This window comes from Salminus brasiliensis, chromosome 10 (assembly GCF_030463535.1).
Source record: "Salminus brasiliensis chromosome 10, fSalBra1.hap2, whole genome shotgun sequence".
Lineage (NCBI taxonomy): Eukaryota > Metazoa > Chordata > Actinopteri > Characiformes > Bryconidae > Salminus > Salminus brasiliensis.
Window position 1 is genome coordinate 12,351,037 of NC_132887.1, and position 22,075 is coordinate 12,373,111.

At 39.3% G+C, this 22,075-nt stretch overlaps 1 protein-coding gene across 2 annotated transcripts; it reads left to right on the forward strand.

The window, feature by feature from the left end:
• The first annotated feature begins 2,436 nt into the window (after positions 1 to 2,436).
• On the forward strand, positions 2,437 to 17,701 carry kcnk10b (potassium channel, subfamily K, member 10b). Of its 2 annotated transcripts, none has more exons than XM_072690323.1 (7): positions 2,437 to 2,504; positions 5,220 to 5,629; positions 11,047 to 11,164; positions 12,660 to 12,820; positions 13,001 to 13,193; positions 14,538 to 14,680; positions 15,108 to 17,701. In XM_072690323.1, coding segments are annotated over exons 1-7 (1,689 nt in total). In that variant the 5' UTR covers positions 2,437 to 2,503; the 3' UTR covers positions 15,771 to 17,701. The 2 variants fall into 2 exon arrangements, with proteins under 2 accessions (XP_072546424.1, XP_072546423.1); XM_072690322.1 differs by lacking the exon at positions 2,437 to 2,504 and adding an exon at positions 2,968 to 3,342.
• The last annotated feature ends 4,374 nt before the right edge of the window (positions 17,702 to 22,075 follow it).

The window sequence follows — 22,075 nt, forward strand, 5'->3', positions numbered from 1 at the left end:
AGACTACAAAAAGTGATGGGTCTTTGACGTCAGGATTTGATTGCATTCAGCCGCAAGAGCATGTGTGAGGTAGATTTATGTTTACAGGATTAAACAGATGCTCTCACAGAAGAGCTTTGTTGCCCACTCAGAAACTATAAAGGCCCACCTAGCCATAAAGCACTGGTCTGCAACAGGCGGTGCACTGGTATTACCACTATACTACAGTATGTATAGTAAGTGCAGAATTAGTGCCCATTTAAATGCTTTATAAAGAGATGGGTTTGCTACTGAAGACGGGGGTTCAGTTATTTAAACACACAGCAGGGATTTGAGTGCCAGCACAAAAACCAGTCTGGATGATGTCAGGTACTGATACTGGATGATCAGTTCTGTATCACACACAAGACTCCAACTCATCACAGAGGTAATGGATGGAGCTATCTATCAACCTCCACAGCCCAATGCTGGGGGCTTTATAGAAAAGAAAGCATTGTAATGTGGTTTGCAGCTGAAAGCCTGTGGTTCAGTAATGGTGATGAATTTGAAGAGATGGGTTACTGCTGCCAAATCATATAATGACCACACTTTCTCTTTTTTTAATTCATAATGAAGACAGAAAGCAGCGCAGGGATGACCAGGATGTTTTAATTCGACAATCTGAATATTTCATGTGCAGAACGACGCGTGGTCATTAAGTCATTCTGAACAGCTTTATCATTATTAATAGATGCTGAGTCTTAAGAAGGGCACAGCACAATTGCATTCATAATTTAATGCCATGGCGGGGGTCTTTAGGTGGTTCCTATCCAGGACTATGACACTGATCCAAAAAATACTAACCCATTTATACACTGGATATAAGGATTTTTTTAGGTCCTTAGGATCTAAAAATACATATTTCAAGTCTACTTTAAAACATGACATAAAAGAAAGAAAGTCAGAAAATAAGAACATGATCATTATGAAACTGAAATCCATTGGTTATAATAATAAAAAACTACTATAATAATATAGTAGTGTTAATATACTAGTTAGTATGTTAATATAAAATAATAACTTAAATAAATCCCTTTTTTTTTTTACCACAGTTTACTACTTTATAGTATACACATTATATGCTAAGGTAGTAGTATGCCAAAATTATGATATAAGTTTTATTATTCTAAAACTACAAACTCTTACAGTTTTTTTTTTTTTTCTTGCAGTATTACTATAGCGCTAATGGCAGTGGTGGCTCAGTGGTTAGAGCACCGGGCTATTGATGAAAGGGTTGTGGGGTCGATATCCGGGCTCGGGAAGCTGCCACTGTTGGGCCCTTGAGCAAAGCCCTTAACCCTCTCTGCTTCCCGACACCGCAGCGATTGCTGCCCTCCGCTCTGAGCATGTGTGCTCACTAGTCCAATGTTTGTGTTTGCTCACCAGTGTGTATGTGTGTTTTCACTGCACTGATAAAATACGGTTAAAATTCCCATTATATTCCAAATCTGTGGTTTTTCAAATATGGTTGTCTTTAAGCTTGGACAAACATAAAAAGTCAGCAAAAAGTTAAGAAATAATTTGAATTGAAACTGTTTCTGAATTACACCTAAAAGCCAACATTTAAAGAGGTAAGTCAAAAAATATATTATGATAACAGGTTTATTAGAGAAAAGGCCTGAGGTAATGCTACACCCCAAGGGATTTTCAATGAAGGATGGGCATTGACTGTCCAGCAAACACTGAATCTGTCCGGAAAACACACCACGAAACCCAATCCCTTATGAAAAAAGATCTTCAGTAATACTGCAGGGATTTTGACAAGACTGATGTGGATAATATAGTAAACTGCCACTATTACCACTGTATACATGACAAAACCAATGACAGGAATACTGTATATACTTGTTTATAGTAGTATAAAGAGGTTTTAGGCACCTGAGACATTTTTAAAACCATTTATCTCTACAGTAGGAGTGGGTGTGCTTGTGAAAACTCCAGATGCAGGTAAACATAAATACAGTAAAAGGTAACAAAAATGAACAAACCGGGTGTTGGATGATAACTATGAATAATACTAGATTCCCATGAGGAGAGCTTTGGAGAAGTTTTAAGGCAGACAGTGATGCATAACCACTACTTTTTGTTTTAATATAATTTGTTTATTTTTAATAGTCTTGTTTTACTGAGTAAATAAACTCTTACTGCCTTTTTTTTTTATTTTACAAGTGCCTACGCCTTTGCACAGTACTGCGTATGGTTCACTATAGAACATTTAGAAATGCCTATAATAAAAACCCCCAGAAAGGCTAAATTACTACAGATGATTATGGAAGTGTTATACAGCAAAATATGAAATTATAAAATAATGTTACTATAGATCTAGGGGATAGTAGTATATTTGATACTGTGAATAATTTATTCATATGCTTACGTAAGCACACACACACACACACACACACATCTTTCCAGTTCTTGCCTCGACCCCCCACGTGTGTACCGGCGTAGATTCTGAGGGAAAATAGCTGGGATTCACCTTACAACCAGTAAGTAAAAACGTTTCGAGCCAAAAAACAGACCTGTTTTCTCTTATAAATCACGGCACGCCCTGTCGTTTTCCCTTTCCACAGCGACTGTGGGGTTTTTCTTTTCCAGCGGGGGTATTTGAAACAAAGGCAGGTGGGTGCATACTGTGATGCTAGGTGTAGCCCTGAGGATTTCTCTGTTACTAGCCTCGTTACCCTCACTATATGTTTATCCGTGTAAAACATCGTTATATCATGTATTAGTTGGATTTGACTATTGTGTTGTATGTTATATAGGCTGTATGATGTTATGACTAGGGGCTGTGCAGTGCTGAGAGGGTAATTACCGAACGGTTGTAACAAGGCGTGCACCACCACACTCCTACAGCGGCAGCAGAAACGCCTTGTGCGCATGCGCTAGTATTTCCACCCCACCCGTATTCCGACAGCTCCCGCCTCCGGAACAAGCGGATTGGCCAGTAGGACCACGGGTTCTGTGACATGATTGGTTAGCAGTTCACACACGCGAGATGCTCCACGAATCGGCTGTGTTTTTTGGAATACGGGTGTGAAAAGAAATAGCGCCGGGCTCGTGGCTGTGTGTTCACCCCTTTAGCGAATACAGGGGCTATTAGCTGTCGAAACGAGAGGAGAATACAGATGAGAACGCTGTCTGGATAGGATTTTCCTTTGTTAAAAAAAAAAAAGAAAGAAAGAAGAGGAAGAAAAAGACATTTTTCCAATGTCCCAGCTCCACCCGAATTAATGTAATAACCACAAACCCCTTTTTGGGCAAGAATCACAATGAAATTTCCAATCGAGAATCCAAGGAAACAAGTGAACTGGGGGTCCGAGCAAGGTTAGTTTATCTGCCAATCAGTTTCATATGTTGTTTTTAGTTTTAAACTGTGTTTTTAATCTGGGTATGTTGTTGATTTGAAGTTAAAATTAATTTATTAAATGTAATTTTTTCATCCTTCAGTTTACACTCGTTTTCTTTATAATAACGACTAACCGACTGTTCTTTTCACATGCCAACATTCACTGTAATACATAACTAACGAAATATAATTCGATGGAAAATATTGGTGAGTTAGTAGTAGTAGTAGTAAGTTAGTGGCTGTTTGCCTGGAAGTCTTATGGATGAAGCCACGCAGCTGTCAGTGATAGAGGAGGGTTGGTGTGATGGATGCTGGTGGATCATGTTAGTTAAAGGTGTGTCTTATGTCATAGTTATGAGTTTAATGTATCAACATTGTAAGAAATTCATTTTCATGTAAAGCAGTGAAGTGTTAAAGATGGGCAGTTTTTTAAGGAAAGTATCTGAAACTTTAACTTTATAAAAATGATCAATTTTAATTATAAATGATAAAACTAGAACCACCATGAAGGAAGGAAAGCCAAAGGTACAGACTTTTGATTGGTATTTGGCAAACAGCCAGATAACAGGATTTATATCTTCTTGGAAGGGGGTGTTTTAAAGTATTTGTCAGCTTTGCTTCCCGGCTATCTGTAAGCTATGTTGTGGATCTGTCCAAGTTCAAATAGATAATTATGTGATCTTACAAAGCTAGCTATAATAGCATACTGTATTTGAACAGAGAATATAAAAATAATGTAGACAAAACAGTAAACAAACAAATAAATAAATAAACAAATAAACAAGAGTAGTATAAGACGTTTTCTTACCAAAGAAAAAAATCTATGATTTTTGGCTATGAAAAAAAGTTTACACTAAAGTTTGTGTCAGTGAAAACTATGGGAGGGTCTGCTCTACATTCTATCAAAGGTGTCACGATATAGTTGCCACTTGGTTTACTGTATCAGAACGTAGTGAGAGTTGTGTGGCTTCAGCATTACATCATTGGCTGTGTGGACTCCGCCCCATCATGAGCCACAAAAGGAAACTATTCCCATCGGATTTGCTGGGGGTGAAGGGTGGGGGGGGGGGGGGTATAGGGGGGATGTTGGGGGGGGGGTTTGCTAGTGTGCATCTTATTAGAATCTAAAAAAGACTGGCGCCTCCTTGTCTTTGTCCTCAACCTGATGTGACCCCACCCTGTCCTTCTCTCCAAATTCTATTAGGCCTATAGCCCACTGTATATGTAATTTAAAAATCAGTGGCCCATGCAGAATAGCGATTAGCCTCTCTCTTGTGAAGGTCACTCACCTATCAGGAAGATTGATAAGTGATTTAAGGTATCTGAAAAAATAACCGCTGTAAACCTCATAGTTTATGACTCACTTTATGGGCCTAAACTGAAGTAACCCTCTGAATGGCTGCCTAACATTACCCTAACACTGATTGCCTATGAAGGATTGCTCAGCTTTCATAAAACTAATGTCATCTAGTGCCGTCTTATGTACCTTTCATTACCACCAGACAGTACAACTCTGGAGAAATGCTGGGTGCATTTAATTTACATACAGTAAGTGAAATAATACAATAGTGTGTAGTCATTTTTATTTTAGACATGGGTTTAAGGCTGTGGATCAAATGATATAAGCCCATAAGAACTGACACAAAGCTTGCACTGTATTGCTTTTTGTAGCACTAATGAGCTGTGCCTAAACGGCCTGGATCTGCCAGCATGAAGATAACTTAAGAATGAACTGAGTCAGTTTATTTTGTTTCCATGTAATTATTAATAATGCAGTATTAAATATTATATCTTATTATTTTATATCTAAGTATTAAATCTTAATGAAAAATTTCCTTGCTTTTCTTCTCTTCAGTGGCAATTCAAACAAACATGGCTCCCCTAAAGAAAGCTCAGCCTGGTGCTGCACAGGCCACCCTCGTCCAGGCTAGTGTGGCTGCCATCCAGAACCCAGTGGGCTGTGAGCTAAAGGGAAATGACCACTGTCCTCTACCCCGGCTGTCCATCTCCTCTCGCTCAGCCAGTATAGTGCCCAACATGGATGCTGGGGCAGACGGGTCAGCCCTGCACTCAGTCATGAAGTGGAAGACAGTGCTGGCAGTGTTTGTGGTTGTGGTAGCCTACCTGGTGGGGGGCGGACTGGCGTTCCAGGCTCTTGAGCAACCTTTTGAGAGTGACCAAAAGAACTCCATCACCCAGGAGAAGGCCTTGTTTCTACAGAGGAACCCCTGTGTGTCCTCTGATGAGCTTGAAGCCCTAATTAAGGTAAGACTTTGAATCCACATTTTGTCTTAAAGCAAACATAGCAATTATGGGCAAACTGGTATGTCTCGCTCCTGGGCTCCCTCTACAGTTGGAAAGTGTAATTCGCACTTTGAGCCTTTAGGACACAGGCATTTCAGGACACGTTGAGAAAGACGGAGCCGCCACTGTAAGTAACAGAAACACATAGACTGATGCACTAGAGTATTGTAACAGGACTTTACACAAAAATGATGAAACAGTGTTATGCAGACCTTGTGAGAGTTACATTTACGGCATTTAGCAGACATACAAGGTTATTCACAGAGGTGGGCCAATGTAGTGTTAGGAGTCTGGCCCAAGGACTCTTATTGGTGTAGTGCAGCATAGTCACCCAGACCGGGAATCAAACCCTGGTCTCCCACATGGTGTTGTAACTCAGTGGCAGGTAGTGGTGTTATCTGTTGCGCCACACCAACCACCTGTCAGCTTCACCAAAGTTACATAGTGCAGTTAGCAGTGTGCTGAGCTCAGAGTGGCAAAGAGGACACTCTGTTCTTTCTATTGCAAGACAGTGGAGGATCAACACGATGCTGTTATTTTAAGGTGAAAATGCTACATACTGTGGCTTTAACCACAGTATGCAGCTCAGAAAGGCTTATTACACACTAAGGTGTATGGGCTATTCTTTGGTAATAGAAGTTAGACTTTCATCTTGCCAGTGGGACATAGGTTGTTTAAGGGGTTAAATGACTTTGATTAAAGGAGTACATTTTAGTATTTGTTTAAACTTGGATTTACAAATTTTATGTATGAGCTATTAGCCAAAATCCTGTCGCATTGTGTCTTAAACTGGCCTGGTGAGGCCGTTGCTTATGAACATCACAAATGCAATATTGTTTAATAGTTATGAATGTACACTTCTGACAAACTGTTCATAGGAGCTACCAGTGAGAATTAAAATTACAGGATGCTTTTGTTATTGGCAAAACTATCGTCTAAGGGTTTGACAAAACTGGGTATTGTAGCATTTGGTTTATGTGATTAATTCATTTTATTATAAAATTCCAACTGCTCAAAATGTTCACACAGGAGATAGTATTCACATATACAAAAGAATTCTCTGAGGGTCCAATTAAGCATCCTCTAGCTGCGAATTGTAAGATCCACCATGTCCTTGGGCTCCGCACCAGAACGCTGCGATAAATGCCTTACCCAGCACTGGGCTCAAATAGATAATCAATTTCATGTGTGGAGTGACAGCCCATCCCTTCAGGTCTGAGAATGGCACTGCTAGAACCTCGATTATGAAGATGCTTCACATTTGGTGACTCTGACTTTAGGCACATACAGTGGGGCCAAAAAGTATTTAGATTGTGCAAGTTCTCCTACTTAGAAAGAGGAGAGAGGTCTGTAATTTTCATCATAGGTACACTTCAACTATGAGAGACAACATGAGAAAAAAAATCACATTGTCGGATTTTTAAAGAATTTATTTGTAAATTATGGTGGAAAAAAAAATTTTTTTGGTCACCCACAAACAAACAACATTTCTGGCTCTCACAGACCTGTAACGTCTAATTTAAGAAGCTCTTCTGTCCTCCACTCCTTATCTGTATTAATGGCACCTGTTTGACCTCCAAAAAACATTTAATTTTTCTAAAAGAGCTCTTCATATGTTATAAATGACAGAAATGAGTGCCTGGGGGCCATTAATGATGAGAAGCAGATGGGCACATTTTCTGCTGAAAAAAAGAGTTCAGTGGGTTAACTCCTTCAACTCTGTAATTAGGCACAACCTTCACTTTCCTTACCCTGATAACTGCATTATTCTCATATGTTTCAGTTTAATAAAGCCTAAAATAGAACCCTAAGGGGCAAACTTTTGCATGACTGCAACAAATTCACAGTAGTTTCTGCATTAGAATTAATAACAGAAAAAATCAAAAGATTAAATGGGAGGTTTTTGCATTTGTGAAATTTATCACATTTTAAAAATACAATTCTTAATTAAAATTCTGAATAATTAAATGTTTAATATATGAAAGTCATTCAGAGTGGTTTGATTTGTAATTCACTTTTAGTGAAACTTAATGAGTCAGATTTTTCACAATGGTGGTGACCAAAATTAGATGTCTGAAGCCACTACCCGCATTACTTAAACGCTGTCTCGCTGAAAATCATTACAGGAAATTGTTATGAACACTCTGACTGATGACTCAGTCTTGGTTTATGATAGTTACAGAGCACTGTAAGAAAACATAGTACCCAAATATGTATGTATTTACCACTGTTTTACCATTATCAACATTATGTACAAACCCTTGCAAAAACATTTAGTAGGTTTACTGGTTAATGAGTACAACACATGAAATGACCATATTCGAGATTTCTAGCATTTCTGTTGATCTTAATGAGCTAATTGCTGTTATTATGCAGAGTGGGATCCTGTATTTATCTAAGGCAGTGGTTTGGACAGACACATTTGTATTTGAAAAGAAGTTTCTTTATTTACGGATATGACTGGGATTTTGGTTAGTCAATGTGAAAAATGTCATATTTAATGAAAGTGTTTTCATCTGTGTTTATGCCTTTATTTATTTTTAAGGTTTTAAATTGAAAGTAAACTTGAGCAGTCATTTTGGGTGAGCAAATGATAAAATGGACTGGTCTAGCCAGAGGAGGCCCAATCAGAGCGCCTCCACTGTAATGACCCTGGTTTCTGTCATCATTTCTGAACTATTTCACACCAAACTCCTCTAAATGCCTCTGTTTACTTGTCAATTATTGATTTTTTAACAGTTGGTTCTCCTTTAATGTCTTAATGCTGTCACTTATTGCAATGGGCGGCATTAGCTCATCACTTGGAACAAGAACTATGTGCTAATTATATTTTAAGAATTCCAGTTATAGCTTATAATTGGTGACTGATGCCTTCTGCAGAGGAACATGCAGTCCCTCATCTCTGCATTTTCTAAACATCTACACATCTTTCATTACTGAAGGTGTCCCCAAACCCTAAAGCCATGGCATATGACTGAGCCAGTGTCCATATATATTTGTAGAGAAGGGTGTAAACACCTTATCATGTGCTGGAGACTGGATTACGAGGGATGAATTATTTATTGCGTGGTCCGGTGGGGCCAGACACATCAGCCTTTTCACGAGCCACAGAATGTGAGGATGTGGTAAAAACTGCAGTTCTGTGCATCACAGAAATCACAAGCACCTGCTGCCACACCGCAAGTGCTTCCGCACCCTTTAAGACAAACTTTTTATTTTTTATCAACACCAGCAGGAGAGGGTGTTATGAAAGAGGCTGAAGGAGTAAGTGGTCATGGAAAACCCCCAATGAGATTAAATCGTCTCCAGCAGGCTCAGTATCTCCTGCCTTGTCATGTTGTTCTCCGTGTCCTGGTGTGTGGGACCAGCTGGAGTGGTGCCGCGTTGTTCTGCTTGACGGGGGCGTGGGATGAACGATGGTGCATTTGAGGAGATTCAAGCAGTGGTGACTCAAGATGTCCCGCCTGCCTGCTGTCTTCCCACAAGGATGCTGGCTCAAAAAGAAAATCCCGTAGTTACCTGAGTTGAAAAGTGGAATTATGATTCAGAAAGAACAAGGCGTTCTTAATCACAGGCTGTTGTTCAGCTACATGCTAACTTGCTCTTTCTGTCAACAGCAAGTAGTAGTTTCCACTCTCTGCTCGCTGTTGTTTGAAGCTCTTTTGAAAGCTACTGTTTAAATCCCAGTCCTGGGGACCCCAGCCTGCACATTTTTGTGCTTGCCCTCATCTAGCACACCGGATTCAACTCAGTAAATAATTAACAAGCTCTTCATGTGCTGGGTAGGCATGTTAGAGTAGAGATGGCACAAAACTCTGCACAGCATGGTGTCCCAGAGACTGATTTTGGTATTTGGGATCTTGGTCTTGGAAGGGGCACTCAATTCTGGTCCTGGAGATCTATCGCCCTGCAGAGCTCAACTCCACCCCTTATCTAGTGATACACCTGATTCAGACAATGAAGGCCTTCTGGATATCTTGAAGGGCATCTGAATATTAAACTCAAGTTTATGGGATCCGAACATGTCTTACAGCTCAGAATATTTATTGGACAGAAAATTTAGTTTCACTGGAGGATCTTTTTTTTTTAAATAACCCTTAAAATCACAGGCTTATAGGCTTTATATCCCTTATGCAGGAATTACATGGAAAACTACACAGACTAAGTTATACATTATAGAAGTGAGCACTATGTGCCTGGACACATGTCCTGGGCATGTAAAGAGGATACGATTTTGCACTGCAGTGTTATTTTAACAGCTGTCTTGGTGGTACACAGTGCCATTGTCTTGTAGTCACTGAAGAAAAGTGAGATGTTCTTTTATGTCTTTAGCATTTATTTGGTCAGTGGTACAGTAGTGCTACAGTAGCATTTTCCTATTTTAAAAAGTAGGCTCTCCTGACTCGTGAACACGTGAATGTGTAAATATTTTATAAGCTTGGCCCTCTGGGAGAGTCAGCAGTGTGGAGATGTGTGGGAAGCCCAGACAGGATTTTACTGCCCTGATTTTGTCATGGCACAATGTAAATGCCAGGACTCTGTATGGAAAATACTTGATAGGTAAAACCGTATAAAGAAAGGTGATGGGTAAAATACTTCCGGTGAGGTCTTCTGAGTTCATGAATAGAATAATGTGCATTAAGGGTTGAGAGACTCTGATAATGTTAACATTATACATTGCAGTTTAGTGACTCAAATTAGTTCATCCAGACAGATTAGTTTAAGGAGACACCCCTCCACATTTAGCCTGTGTACTATTTAATCTTAGCCTGTTTGTAATGAAATTAAGTAGAAAAACAATTATCAAGCAATATGCACCATACCCGTAATCCATGAAATATATTGATTAAAGCCTTAGGGCATACATCATCTGCAAGAGTGCAGCAAGGGATGCAAACAACTGGATCAATAAACAGTCTGTCTGCTTTCTGGTAGTGTTAACGCTGCAACAACGCTAAAGAATAATCTGTTTAATATTAGGCCTGGGAATAATAATTCTGAAAAGATTAAAATTATTGGATGACCACAATGAGGCCAATAAAAGCAGGCTACAGAGAGGAGAGGATTCATTGGTTGCCACAACACCTATTAGACAGGAAAAACACTGGGTGTTGCCATTTGACCGCTGTGTCCCCCCTCTCTTCCTCTTATGTTCAATGGTATACAGTATCTGCAATGTTGATGTGACCAGTAATGCCCCCTTCCTTTGTATTATATAGTTTTGAGGAGCGGATGTGCCTGCTGGTTTTATTGTATAGCAGTAGAATGATAATGGGCCTAAGTGCCCTTAGGTTTATTGTTAGATGTTGAAGAAAGAAGCAGGTGGAATAAAACAGGTTAGTCACAAGATTTTTTTCGGTGTGTTTTGTTTTCTCCAGCATGCAGTAGATGCGGTCAGTGTTGGGGTAAGTCCTATTGGAGACACGTCCTACAACTCCAGCCACTGGGACCTTGGCAGTGCCTTTTTCTTTGCTGGGACCGTCATTACCACAATAGGTAAAGTTATTTTACTCTCAATGAAGGCTTTCAGATCTCACACAACCCATACTTGGTTTATTATCCTTTCAATCCTTTATTTTCTTTTCTTTATTTATCTTATATTTCTTTGTAAAGAGCATGAAAATGGCATACAACATGGAGTATGGAGTCATTTTACATGATATATCTAAGTTACCTGTGCCCTTTTTCCTGCCATCATATATACTTAGAACTCCCCACCATCTCAGATAACCAGCAAAAAATTCTTGGCCCAGAATTATCAGACTTCACAGAGCTGGCAGGCTGATCTGGGATCCTAGATTGGTGGTCTTACTCTGGGACTGTTGAGAATTGAGGATATAACATAATTGACACAATTAACCACAGTGGTCTTCTACTGAAGTGAGCCTTGGTGAGCTGATAAAATAGGCTATGGAAATGCTGCCACAGTATATGCCCCCTGTTCTGTTCAACATTACGATAAAGGTGATCAGATATAATCTGAGAGGTTCTAATTTGAGTCATTACATATCTGAAAGTAGTCTTCAAGAGCTCTTCATTTTGTTAGTTTGCCAGTTTTGCAAAAGTGTCTCCTACATTAGATCATTAGAATAGTAACAGGACTGTTATTTCTTTACCTAACTGTACACTCCAAGGCCTCCTAGGTCTCTAGACAGAATAACTGCATTATGATTTGCTGAGAAAATTGTGTTTTATGTTTTAGTAGCTACAGAGACTGTGTTTATTACTTTGTACTACTTACTACCTCTTTTGTCATTTAACCAAGGGTGCCTAAACCTTTTCATAAGACTGTACTAGCAGTCACATTAGGAGTCTTTTGAATGATTGTTTAGAAGAACCAATTTGATCCATTTAAAATGTTACTCTAAAAATAAAGGTGGGTCAATACAATAGCATAGCCACTTTTGTATCCCTAAAAAACATGTTTGTATTAGAGAAGTGTAAACAGACCTTTAATTGGTAAAGAAACTTTATGTCAAGTGAAGGTTCTTCACACTCTTATATCTGTATTACAAAAATGTTTTTGTGCTCAAAGTACAATTTGCTATTTACTTCATGTTCAGAACACATTTAAATAAGAAGGTTCTTGTGACAAAAAATAAGTATACGGAATCTCCAGTTGCTTTCATTATGTAAGCAGCCATGATTACAGATTTATAAGCATGCCTTATAATATTTGTGATAGACACATTACTCTTCGGTGGATGCTATTGAACCATTGAATCAATTTTTTTCTTCCACATCATCAGAAAATAGTGAACATGTACAGTTTCTTTTCCAATGGCGCAAAGAGCAACTGTGCTCCTATTGTACAGCTGTTACATTATTTTTATCTCAGCAGTCTGTAATTACTGCCGCTGTCTCTCACTGCAGCCTAACAATTTTCTTCCTAATGGCATTGTTTCTACAGAGTGAATCAGTAGCTGCTGTATTGCTTAGTTGATGGGAATATTAAAATAACCTCTTGCTTCTTCTACACCCACATATGCAGGCTATGGAAACATTGCGCCAAGCACTGAGGGCGGCAAGATCTTCTGCATTCTCTACGCCATATTCGGCATTCCTTTGTTTGGGTTCCTACTGGCTGGCATTGGCGATCAGCTAGGGACCATTTTTGTTAAGAGTATTTTAAAGGTGGAGCAAATTTTCAGGGTAAGATTTCCCAGAGGATACAGAAGTCCGGAAGGATGAATGTTTTATTTTAGTGTAAGATATAAGTTGATTTCATATGATTCTCTGCTTATGAAACAAACTGCCAAAATGCTGTAGATGTTTTCTAAATGTTGTCATAGCTTGATTTAAATTCCATGTTCTGTCCTTTTCTATCTACAGCAGAGACACAGACAGATTAGTCAGACCAAAATCCGCGTCACCTCCACAATACTCTTCATCCTGGCGGGCTGCATTGTCTTTGTCACCATTCCTGCTGTCATCTTCAAACACATTGAAGGCTGGACTGCGCTGGAGGCCATCTATTTTGTCGTTATTACCCTCACAACTGTTGGCATTGGGGATTATGTAGCAGGTAGACATGCGGTGCAAACTTCTCGTTTTTAAGTGTTCAGGTGAAAAGGTTTTGGAGGTATGACGCAATAGAACACGGGTCCAAATGTTAGTGGATAACCCTTCTAATAAAAGCAATCGGCTACTGACACAGATGTGCACATACATACAGCTTGTCTAGTCCCTGTAGAAATGTATTGCCAATAGAATGTAATTCTTAGCAGCCATGACTAATGCCAGGTGTGGGCTAGATGTGTATAAAGCCCTTCAGCATTGAGCTGTGGAGCAGTGGAACTGTGTTCTTAGGAATGATGGTGCTCCATCCAATTCTATTGAGATAACTTGGGGAGTTGGGGAATGAGGTGGGGTGGAGATCATCCAACATCCTGACCTCAATAATGCTCTTGTCGCTGAATGCAGTCAAATGCTCCATTGCGTCAAAATCGAGTAGAAACCCTTCCCTGGTCAGTAGAGACAGTTATTCCAACAAAAGCAGGATCAAGAAACAGTCTAGAAGAAACACTGAAAAAGCAGGTGTCCTAATACTTTTGCCCATATAGTGTACAACAAAGGACAAGGATAACATCAATCACATACATTCTATGTAGTTTTAAACATGACGTTTGTCATGCAAGTACCATAGGTTTTACTCTTAGTCAGCGTAGTGGCCGGTAGACAGTTATGAGATATGGAGAGACATACAGAGAAGCTGACATACATTGAGGTTCTTTCTTTTCGTTCCTAGAAGATCAGTGTCCAGCACAGTTTGGTGGTTTCCCTGTTTAAACACACCTGATTCAACTCATCAGTTAAGTAGCTGTGTTTCAGAAGGGACAGCACCAAACTGTGTTAGACACCAGCACTCCAGAATTGAAGACTTCTGACATAGATGGTTCAGTAGGTGAGGATGTAGTTTAGTATTGAGATTCAGGTGAGGCAAAAACCATTGAAACTGTTAAAAAAAAAACAGTTCCTGGATCAAGGGGGGCATACCAGGATTTTCTGGAAATTAATATGTATATACAGTTCCAGTGCATTGTGCAATGGCTGCACAGTGAAAAAAAATGTTCACTATTTATTTTGTTTTTTCTTAGTGTTTTTGTATATAACGCATGTGAGATTTTTTTTCTTCATAGTGTAGAGTTTCATAATGATCCTTGTTTTGGAGATTTAGTACATTTAATGTTGTCCTGCTGTAGAGTAATTACCTAAGCCTCACCACATTCTAATTCATGAATCTCCTGACCTGTTGTCTAAATGACTGTTGAAGCCATACTGGCAACTTTCATATTACCAGTACAGTCTTGTTTGTGAATGACTTATGCTGAGTATGAAAAGTACTGAAATATGGCTGTTTGTTTTTTAGGTGGGGACAGAAAGATTGAGTACAAGAAGTGGTATAAGCCTTTGGTTTGGTTCTGGATCTTGGTGGGTCTGGCATATTTTGCTGCAGTTTTGAGTATGATTGGAGACTGGCTAAGAGTGCTTTCCAAGAAGACTAAAGAAGAGGTGTGACATGAATTCCCAATGCATCCTTACCATACATGATAGCATTTCACAGTATTCTTTAGAAAGGATGCTGAAGCTTTTAAAGATCTTTCATAACTTGTTGCTGTCATTAGAAACCCTCCATTGACTTCAATTTTTTCCGGGCATTTAAAAGCATTTTTTGCTTAATTGTGTGAAAATAAAAACATAACATAACTTAACATAACAAACATACCTTAACATAAAAAATCAATCATTTCGAGTAAAGAGCATTTTTGTTTATTACTGTTACCATCTCAGAACCACTGAGGTCTTATGACAGCAACAATATGCAAATACTAGATAAAACATTAAGAAATCATGTAATGTCTTCATAGCCTTTAATGATTCTGTTTAAACAAAGCAGTACTGCTGACTCCCTGTGTGTGTGTGTGTGTGTGTGGCTCAGGTCGGAGAGTTTAAAGCCCATGCTGCTGAATGGAAGGCCAACATGCGAGCAGAGCTCAAAGAGACGCGCCGACGCCTCAGCGTGGAGATCCACGATAAGCTGCAGCGGGCAGCCACCATCCGCAGCATGGAGCGCAGGCGGCTGGGCTTGGAGCAGCGAGCTCATTCCCTCGACATGCTGTCTCCCGAGAAAAGGGCCGTCTTCGCCAGCTTCGACAGAGGCCGCTTCAAGACATCCTCGCAGGAGAGCATTGATATCAAGCTCAACAACCTACGTCTGAAAGCTGACCAGTACGACAAACCGGGCGGCCAGCAGGCGTCCTCAGAGGAGAACATCTTCAACCGCTTTGGCTCTCTTACCAAGCTGGCCAAGCGCAACAGAACCAGGGAACAGAACAGGAACATCTCTGAGGATACTCTCCGGCCTAGAGCCTGGGAGCCGCTCAGCAGCAACAGCAGCAACACTACGCTGGCGGAGGAGAGACATGAGGCTGCAGATGAGGAGGGTGACGAGGAGGAGATGATGGAGAAAGAAGAAAACACTGCCTTCACCAATCTGCCCCCGTACGCCAAGCAGCTCAAACAGCAGAACGGTTTTGTGCCAGCTCAGGCCAAAGAAAGAGAGAGTGACAAAATGCTCTCAGAGAGAGAACATCAGCCATAGACAAACATGCAGTGTTTAAAGGGGAGGCAAGTGAATTAGTAATGCCACAGAATGTGCCTTTCTGTTTTGTATGCTATGGCTCGACTTCGTCAGGTGAAAATTAGTCGACATTCACTGTTCACACGCCACAATTCTTTTTCCGTGTTGGTTGCCAAAAACGTTGTTGGTGGAATTTGTTTACAGGATTCCACTCAAATGTTAAGCATGTTGTGTTTTTTTAAATTGTTCTGGTGTCAGAGACTCCTGAAGCCATCTGTGGCCATACTTTGTGTATGTGCGCTTCGAATAACGGGCAAGACAAAGACTTTAGAGCAAACATCAAGCAATGGTTCTTGCTGCCGACACCTAGTCACTTTGTGTCCCGACGAATCCGGGATGTAAGTTTACAGAGTGCATATCTCAGACTTCAGAATGTGTTGAATATACTTCAATATACTTCAGACTAATGAAGTAAATAAGAACAAATGATGAGATACTGGGAGATCTTTGACTGTATGTAATCAATTTATTCAGAATTCTCAAAAATGAACGTGTGATATGCATGATTGGATGTATTAATCAATATATTTAAATTTTAGTCATGAAGTTTAAACCAATTCTGATAAAAAATCATTATCCAAAACCATGCCAAAAGCTGAGCAACTGTGAAAAAATGTCCTATGAATGCATCATTGCACCAGATGGTGTGTTTACATGCTAATGTGGAACTGCCATAGACTGTCCACCTACCTTGACGTTTTGTCTTCTGTCCATTTCATGCGTCACTCACTTGGTTTTGATCACAAAATAAAATGTGTTATCCCAGAAAAACACATATATCACATCCTGGACTGACGCACAGCTTTGGATGTCATTTAACAATGCTTTCTGTGGCCGTTTTCCAAACATCCTTTATTTTCCAGTCAAGTTACTGCCATTTTCCAATGAATTACTGCCATTTCCAATATAAATGCAGGTTTTCACCTATTGCACATTGGTCATAGAGAGTGAAACCTAGTACGGGCCTCTTTGAAACTGTATAAAGCCCTTGTCTAGACATTGACCATACAGCATTGCTGGGAATCCTAGTTTTTCTGATAATCTAGGATTCAATTTTAACTCTAGATTGACACCTGAGTGGCCTTCTGCTGAATGTAGACAGTTACACCCTTGGTGGCAAACATCTGAGACTGAAACCTGAATCACAGCTTAAAGGCTGACTACTGCAGGGCTAATTAGAGCTTTTACTGGCTGTTCCCGTGAAAAAACAAAGTATAAAACATCAGTGCATCAATGCTTACAGAATAATGTCTTCCTGCATCACTGTTTTCATCATATTATTAAAACAAGTAATACCAAGAGATCTGATAAAAGCTTTAGATTGATAATGAGTATGCTGGTGTCCAAAATGCATTCAGTGGTGGCAGTCTTTATCCTTTCATTTCTCAGTCAGAGTTTAAAATGACTCTCAGTCCTAGTGTTAAATTAAAAAATGGCATGTTGGTTTGTCTTTTGGTTGGGAAGTGGGGCTTGTGGCTGCTGTCATTAGGGGATTTTGGTAAGCCTTTCTCATTTAGTTGATGAACCCGCTGCTGTGAATGAGTTTAAATGCTACTCCAAACTATAAATATTTGCCAGTTGATTTCTAGAGTCATTGTGCAAACACTACACCAAATGTAGTGAGTGCCTTCTGAGAATAAACGGTTGAATGAAAATACATTGTGACTTTGTATTAGCTGGTGAAATCCAGCTTTCATATTTTTCAGTTTTAATTCTGAATCTTTTTTCTTGCAAAAGGTATTATCAGAATTTCTGTTATAATAGTATTATATAGTAGTAATAATAGTGCACACAAATAAAAAATACATTTATAATTTGTAAACTATCACACCAATTATTCACTCTCAACAGCCCCAAGCTTCTAAACTGTATGCTGTGATTGGCTGTTAACGTTGGCAAAAAATAAAAATCATTTTTAAAACATCTGTGGCTTAAATACATAGGATATTTGCTTTAAATCCATATGTAGCTCAGTATTTCCCATTTCCTCCTATTTTACATCTTTATGCACAAAAGAGATTTTCTAATGTTCAAAAATAACATATGTTGAAAAGTGAAGTAAACTTGGTTATCTTGCAATATAATTGATATATTGTTGCAGTAACACAGCAATCTTGTATCTCCAAAATAGCAATTTTACAGGAGATCCTTCAACTTTAACTTTTAGATAGATAGAAAGTCAATGTAAAAGTCATTTTGGAGCATTCCTGATAGTCAGCAATGGCATCATGACATCAATAAAACCGGTAGTACTTCCTTACATTGACTTTTATTGACTTACATTTACATTTACTTTAACAACACATTTAAAATGGAATTCAAGTGCATTTCTGATATAGATGAGGTTCTAAGTGTATATGTATCAAATGTCCAGTAAGACTGTGCAAAGTCCCTTCCTTCTATGTAGGTAATTGTTACGATTTCCATTGATTTAACAAAAGTAAGGAGAAAGAGTGAAAGGAAAGAAAAGTAGCCTTGTTATAAAGATTATGTGGGTAGGTTAACTTACGTGGGGATTCTTCATTTTTAAACCCCATTTGTGCCTGCCATGGGTAACTAAGTACAGAGCTCAAACAGCTAACTGTCACCACAACCCAGGAAACGGGGCTGCAGCGGAATAATATTTTTTATTGTAACTTAAAAGAAAGTTGTTTTCAAGGTTTGGGGGACCTTGATCTACTCCTGATACAATAAATAAGAGAAGATGAATAGTTGCAGGGCTGTCCATGGTCAGCCCTGCCTTAAATCACAGCTCCCTTATACTCCTTGCCAGGCAGTGTGGACATTAACTGTACTGTTATTACTACTTCTTTGTAATAGCTGCTAAAAATATAAACTGTAGAGTGTGGATGAGGGTGTACTAGAATGTAAAAGGCCTGGGCACCATATTTGTGGCCATAAATACATTCATTCATACATATTAGTATAACATCACAGAATTTTAGTACATAGTATTTTATTATTTGACCAGACCAGTTGCCATTTACTTTGTATGAACACTTAATGATGAATGCACCAAAAGAGCCGTGCAATGGATAGGCATCCATGCCCAATGATACCAAATACACTCCAAACCCACCACGACCAGCCTGGTTAAAGCAGATAAGAAGATCAAACCAAACATTTTAAACTGCTTAGTTTGGTAATTTTTGTTTCTCTTTAGATGATCGTTGCAGATCCAGTGGTTCATGGACATAGGAAATTGTGCTAAAGTGAGATGCTGGGGCTGTAGTCGCAGTACTTGCACATGATCACTCAGGTTTGTGAGCAGTGGAGTGGAGGGATGGTAGTATTTCCAGGTGCTCCCATGTCTGTGTTACCTTCTGGCTATCTTTTTTGTTAAGCTGTTATAGTCAAATCTGCCACACTCTGATGATGTTCACATTCTCTGTACTCCATAAATCCAAGCAGAACTAATTCCATCTTTTTACCCTTTTTCATAGTTAACCTGTTGTCAGCTATACAAATACATTTAATTTATACATTTAATTAAGAGGACTAAAATAGTTGATGAACATATATATATTGTTTATCTCTAATCAGAGCCATCCGATTCCTACATTACAGAATCTACATTTAAGCAATGGTTTGTCCTGAGAAATGGGACTCCAAGCAACATGCTTGGAACAGAATCTGCAGTCCTGTCCAGTGCAATTGCCATGGAAACAGTCAATATTGTGTGCCTCACTGCACCAAACTCCCACGCTTCACACTGACCACGCCTTGACAGCCCAATGGGACCGAAGATAGAAGAGGAAGAGCTTTAGAGACATCGGATGTCGGCACCTGGGAGTGGCAGTGAAAACATCACTGACTCTTCCGAACTATTTCATCAGGTGGAAGGAAGGGACAGGGTACATGACAGATTGTGCTAAAAATGGTTAAAGGGGCTTGAGGGGGGCTGACAGGTGGTGGTGGTGGATGACGGTCTACATCAGGCCAAATATAGACACACAAAACACACCTGACAAACCCTTCATGCAGAGAGTTCAGATGAGGACCAATTCATTCAGAATCTGTGGCATATCACTGAAAAGAACACAGTAATTAGTTCATTAGAGGCACGGAAATGAAAATGAAGAGCATTATCTCATGGCCCTTCCTTGATAGAAAAAGCTTTCAGGAATACTGACTCATCTCATTTCTAAAAGCATCTCTGGCAGGAAAGAGACCTACAGAGCCTCAGTCACTGCATTACAGACAGAGGCAATAAGTCACCTACTCAGATATACATGATAATGTCAAGGGTATAGTGAAGGGTACTGAGATAACAGAGGGAAAGGCTACATATAGAAGATACTATCTGTTCTACAATTCATAGAAAAACATGCTCCAAAAATCTTATATGGTGTAAAACCAGATTGAGATCTTTTAAAGGGGCACTTCAGCCAAAATAAAACATCTAACCAGTGCAACTCCAGGGAGCGTTGACTGATTTGAGGTGTTTATGGACCTCCAGTTTTGGGTCAGCCTGGCCTTGCTTAAACTGGCTTTTAAAAAGATGTTGTCATGCTTTTTACCTTTCTGACCAAATATGGAGGCCAGTTTATCATCCTTATTGATTTCAAGTTCAACAAAATATTATTTTTTTTATATATGTCTGAAATCTAGACATCCCACAAATGTCGTCTTAGCAATATATACATCTATTTTTACATGTAATTTTGCTCACTGAGACCTTTGTTGTAAACATGTCTACTTATGTCTGCAGCTCTTCAGTTTTTACAGTGAGATTTTCTGGTTTAAAGATCAGGGTAACGCACTTCTGATGATATATTTTGAAGGTAGGAAGGTTTGAAAAATGACAAGCACTAACCCTGCTTGCTGCATAACGCAAATAGTCACTGCTATGAAACCGAATATCATGTCTGCGTTTATTAGTCTCTACATAATGAGCAAAGCCACTTAGGCTTTCTTTATTGGGAATTCCCAGTGGTATCAAATTGTAGGCCTTATGTGTGCACTCTGTGCTGGGCATCATAGATCCTTTCTAAATGAAAACATGAAAATGATATGAAATCTTGAATTCTGTCAAACCAATGAAGGTGAGGGACACAATGCTGCACTACAAAATACAGCATAACACCATATAGTATATTAAATGCTAGTTTAAGGTCAACATGCCCAGTAAAACTGTACTATCATACTGTATTAAGTAACGTTATCCCGACCCCTTCACAAATAAATCTTTTCACTCTATATTTAACACAGATGGTTATCTGGTCTGTTATCGGTCCAGTGGCACATGCTGCTGTTTGTGTGCTGTCGCTTGACTGCTCTGGCCTAATCCCAGCTGCTAATGTGTGAAACATGTGAATCACTACAATCTAATGTAACATTTTATCTCTGGAAGTGAAACATGGGCCAATACTGAGAAAATTCCTTTCACTCTCAGCTCTGCACTTTATCTGGTATTAGTAAAGCAACAGAGCAGGAGAGGAAGTGTGTTAACAGTACGTGTACTATTGCTATTAGTCAACAGTAGTGTTGCAAAGCCATAAAGAAAGGAAGCCCTAAACAGATATGCCATCATTATGCACAGTTTCTGCCACTGAATAAGTAGTTCCGGCCTGGGGCACTGCCAGGGATTTTGGGCCCGGTGAAATGATATTACACTGGGCATCACATCTCCCACAATTCTGCCAAATGCTTAATTACTACATTTTTAGGGATCCTGTCAGTCACGGGTCCTTAGAATCCCCCTGCCCCCTTCGCCCATACGGCACCCCTGGTTCCAGCAGCTAAGAGTGCAGCAGCCACTGTTATAACAGGAGGTCAGTGAATGACATTAGTATGTGAAAAACATGCTGTCATCTAATACTGATACAGTATTTAAAAAAATATCTAAATTTAAAGTTCAAAACAGAGTATTGAAACCTGTAACACTGATGCAACAATATATCTCTTGGGCTCATCTCATTTGCCATCTTTCATGGGAAACATTGGTAGTTTAAAAACCTAAAAATGATGCTAAATTCTGAAACATAACCATTAATATCATCTATTCCTTTTTTATAACTAACAGTGTCGTGGCGGGTCCAAAGCCTACCTGATGGCACTGGATGCAAGGCAAGAATACCCTTAAGTAGGGCAGCAGTCCAAAATTGAGAACTAAAAACATCAAAGGTTTAAAATATCAAATGACTTAAAAATATTAATATCTAATTAAATGTCTTAAACTATATATACAGAACCAACAAGATCAACCACCAATCTGAAAAACCCTTTCAAGCTAAGAACCATTTAAACATTTAAGCATTGATTCT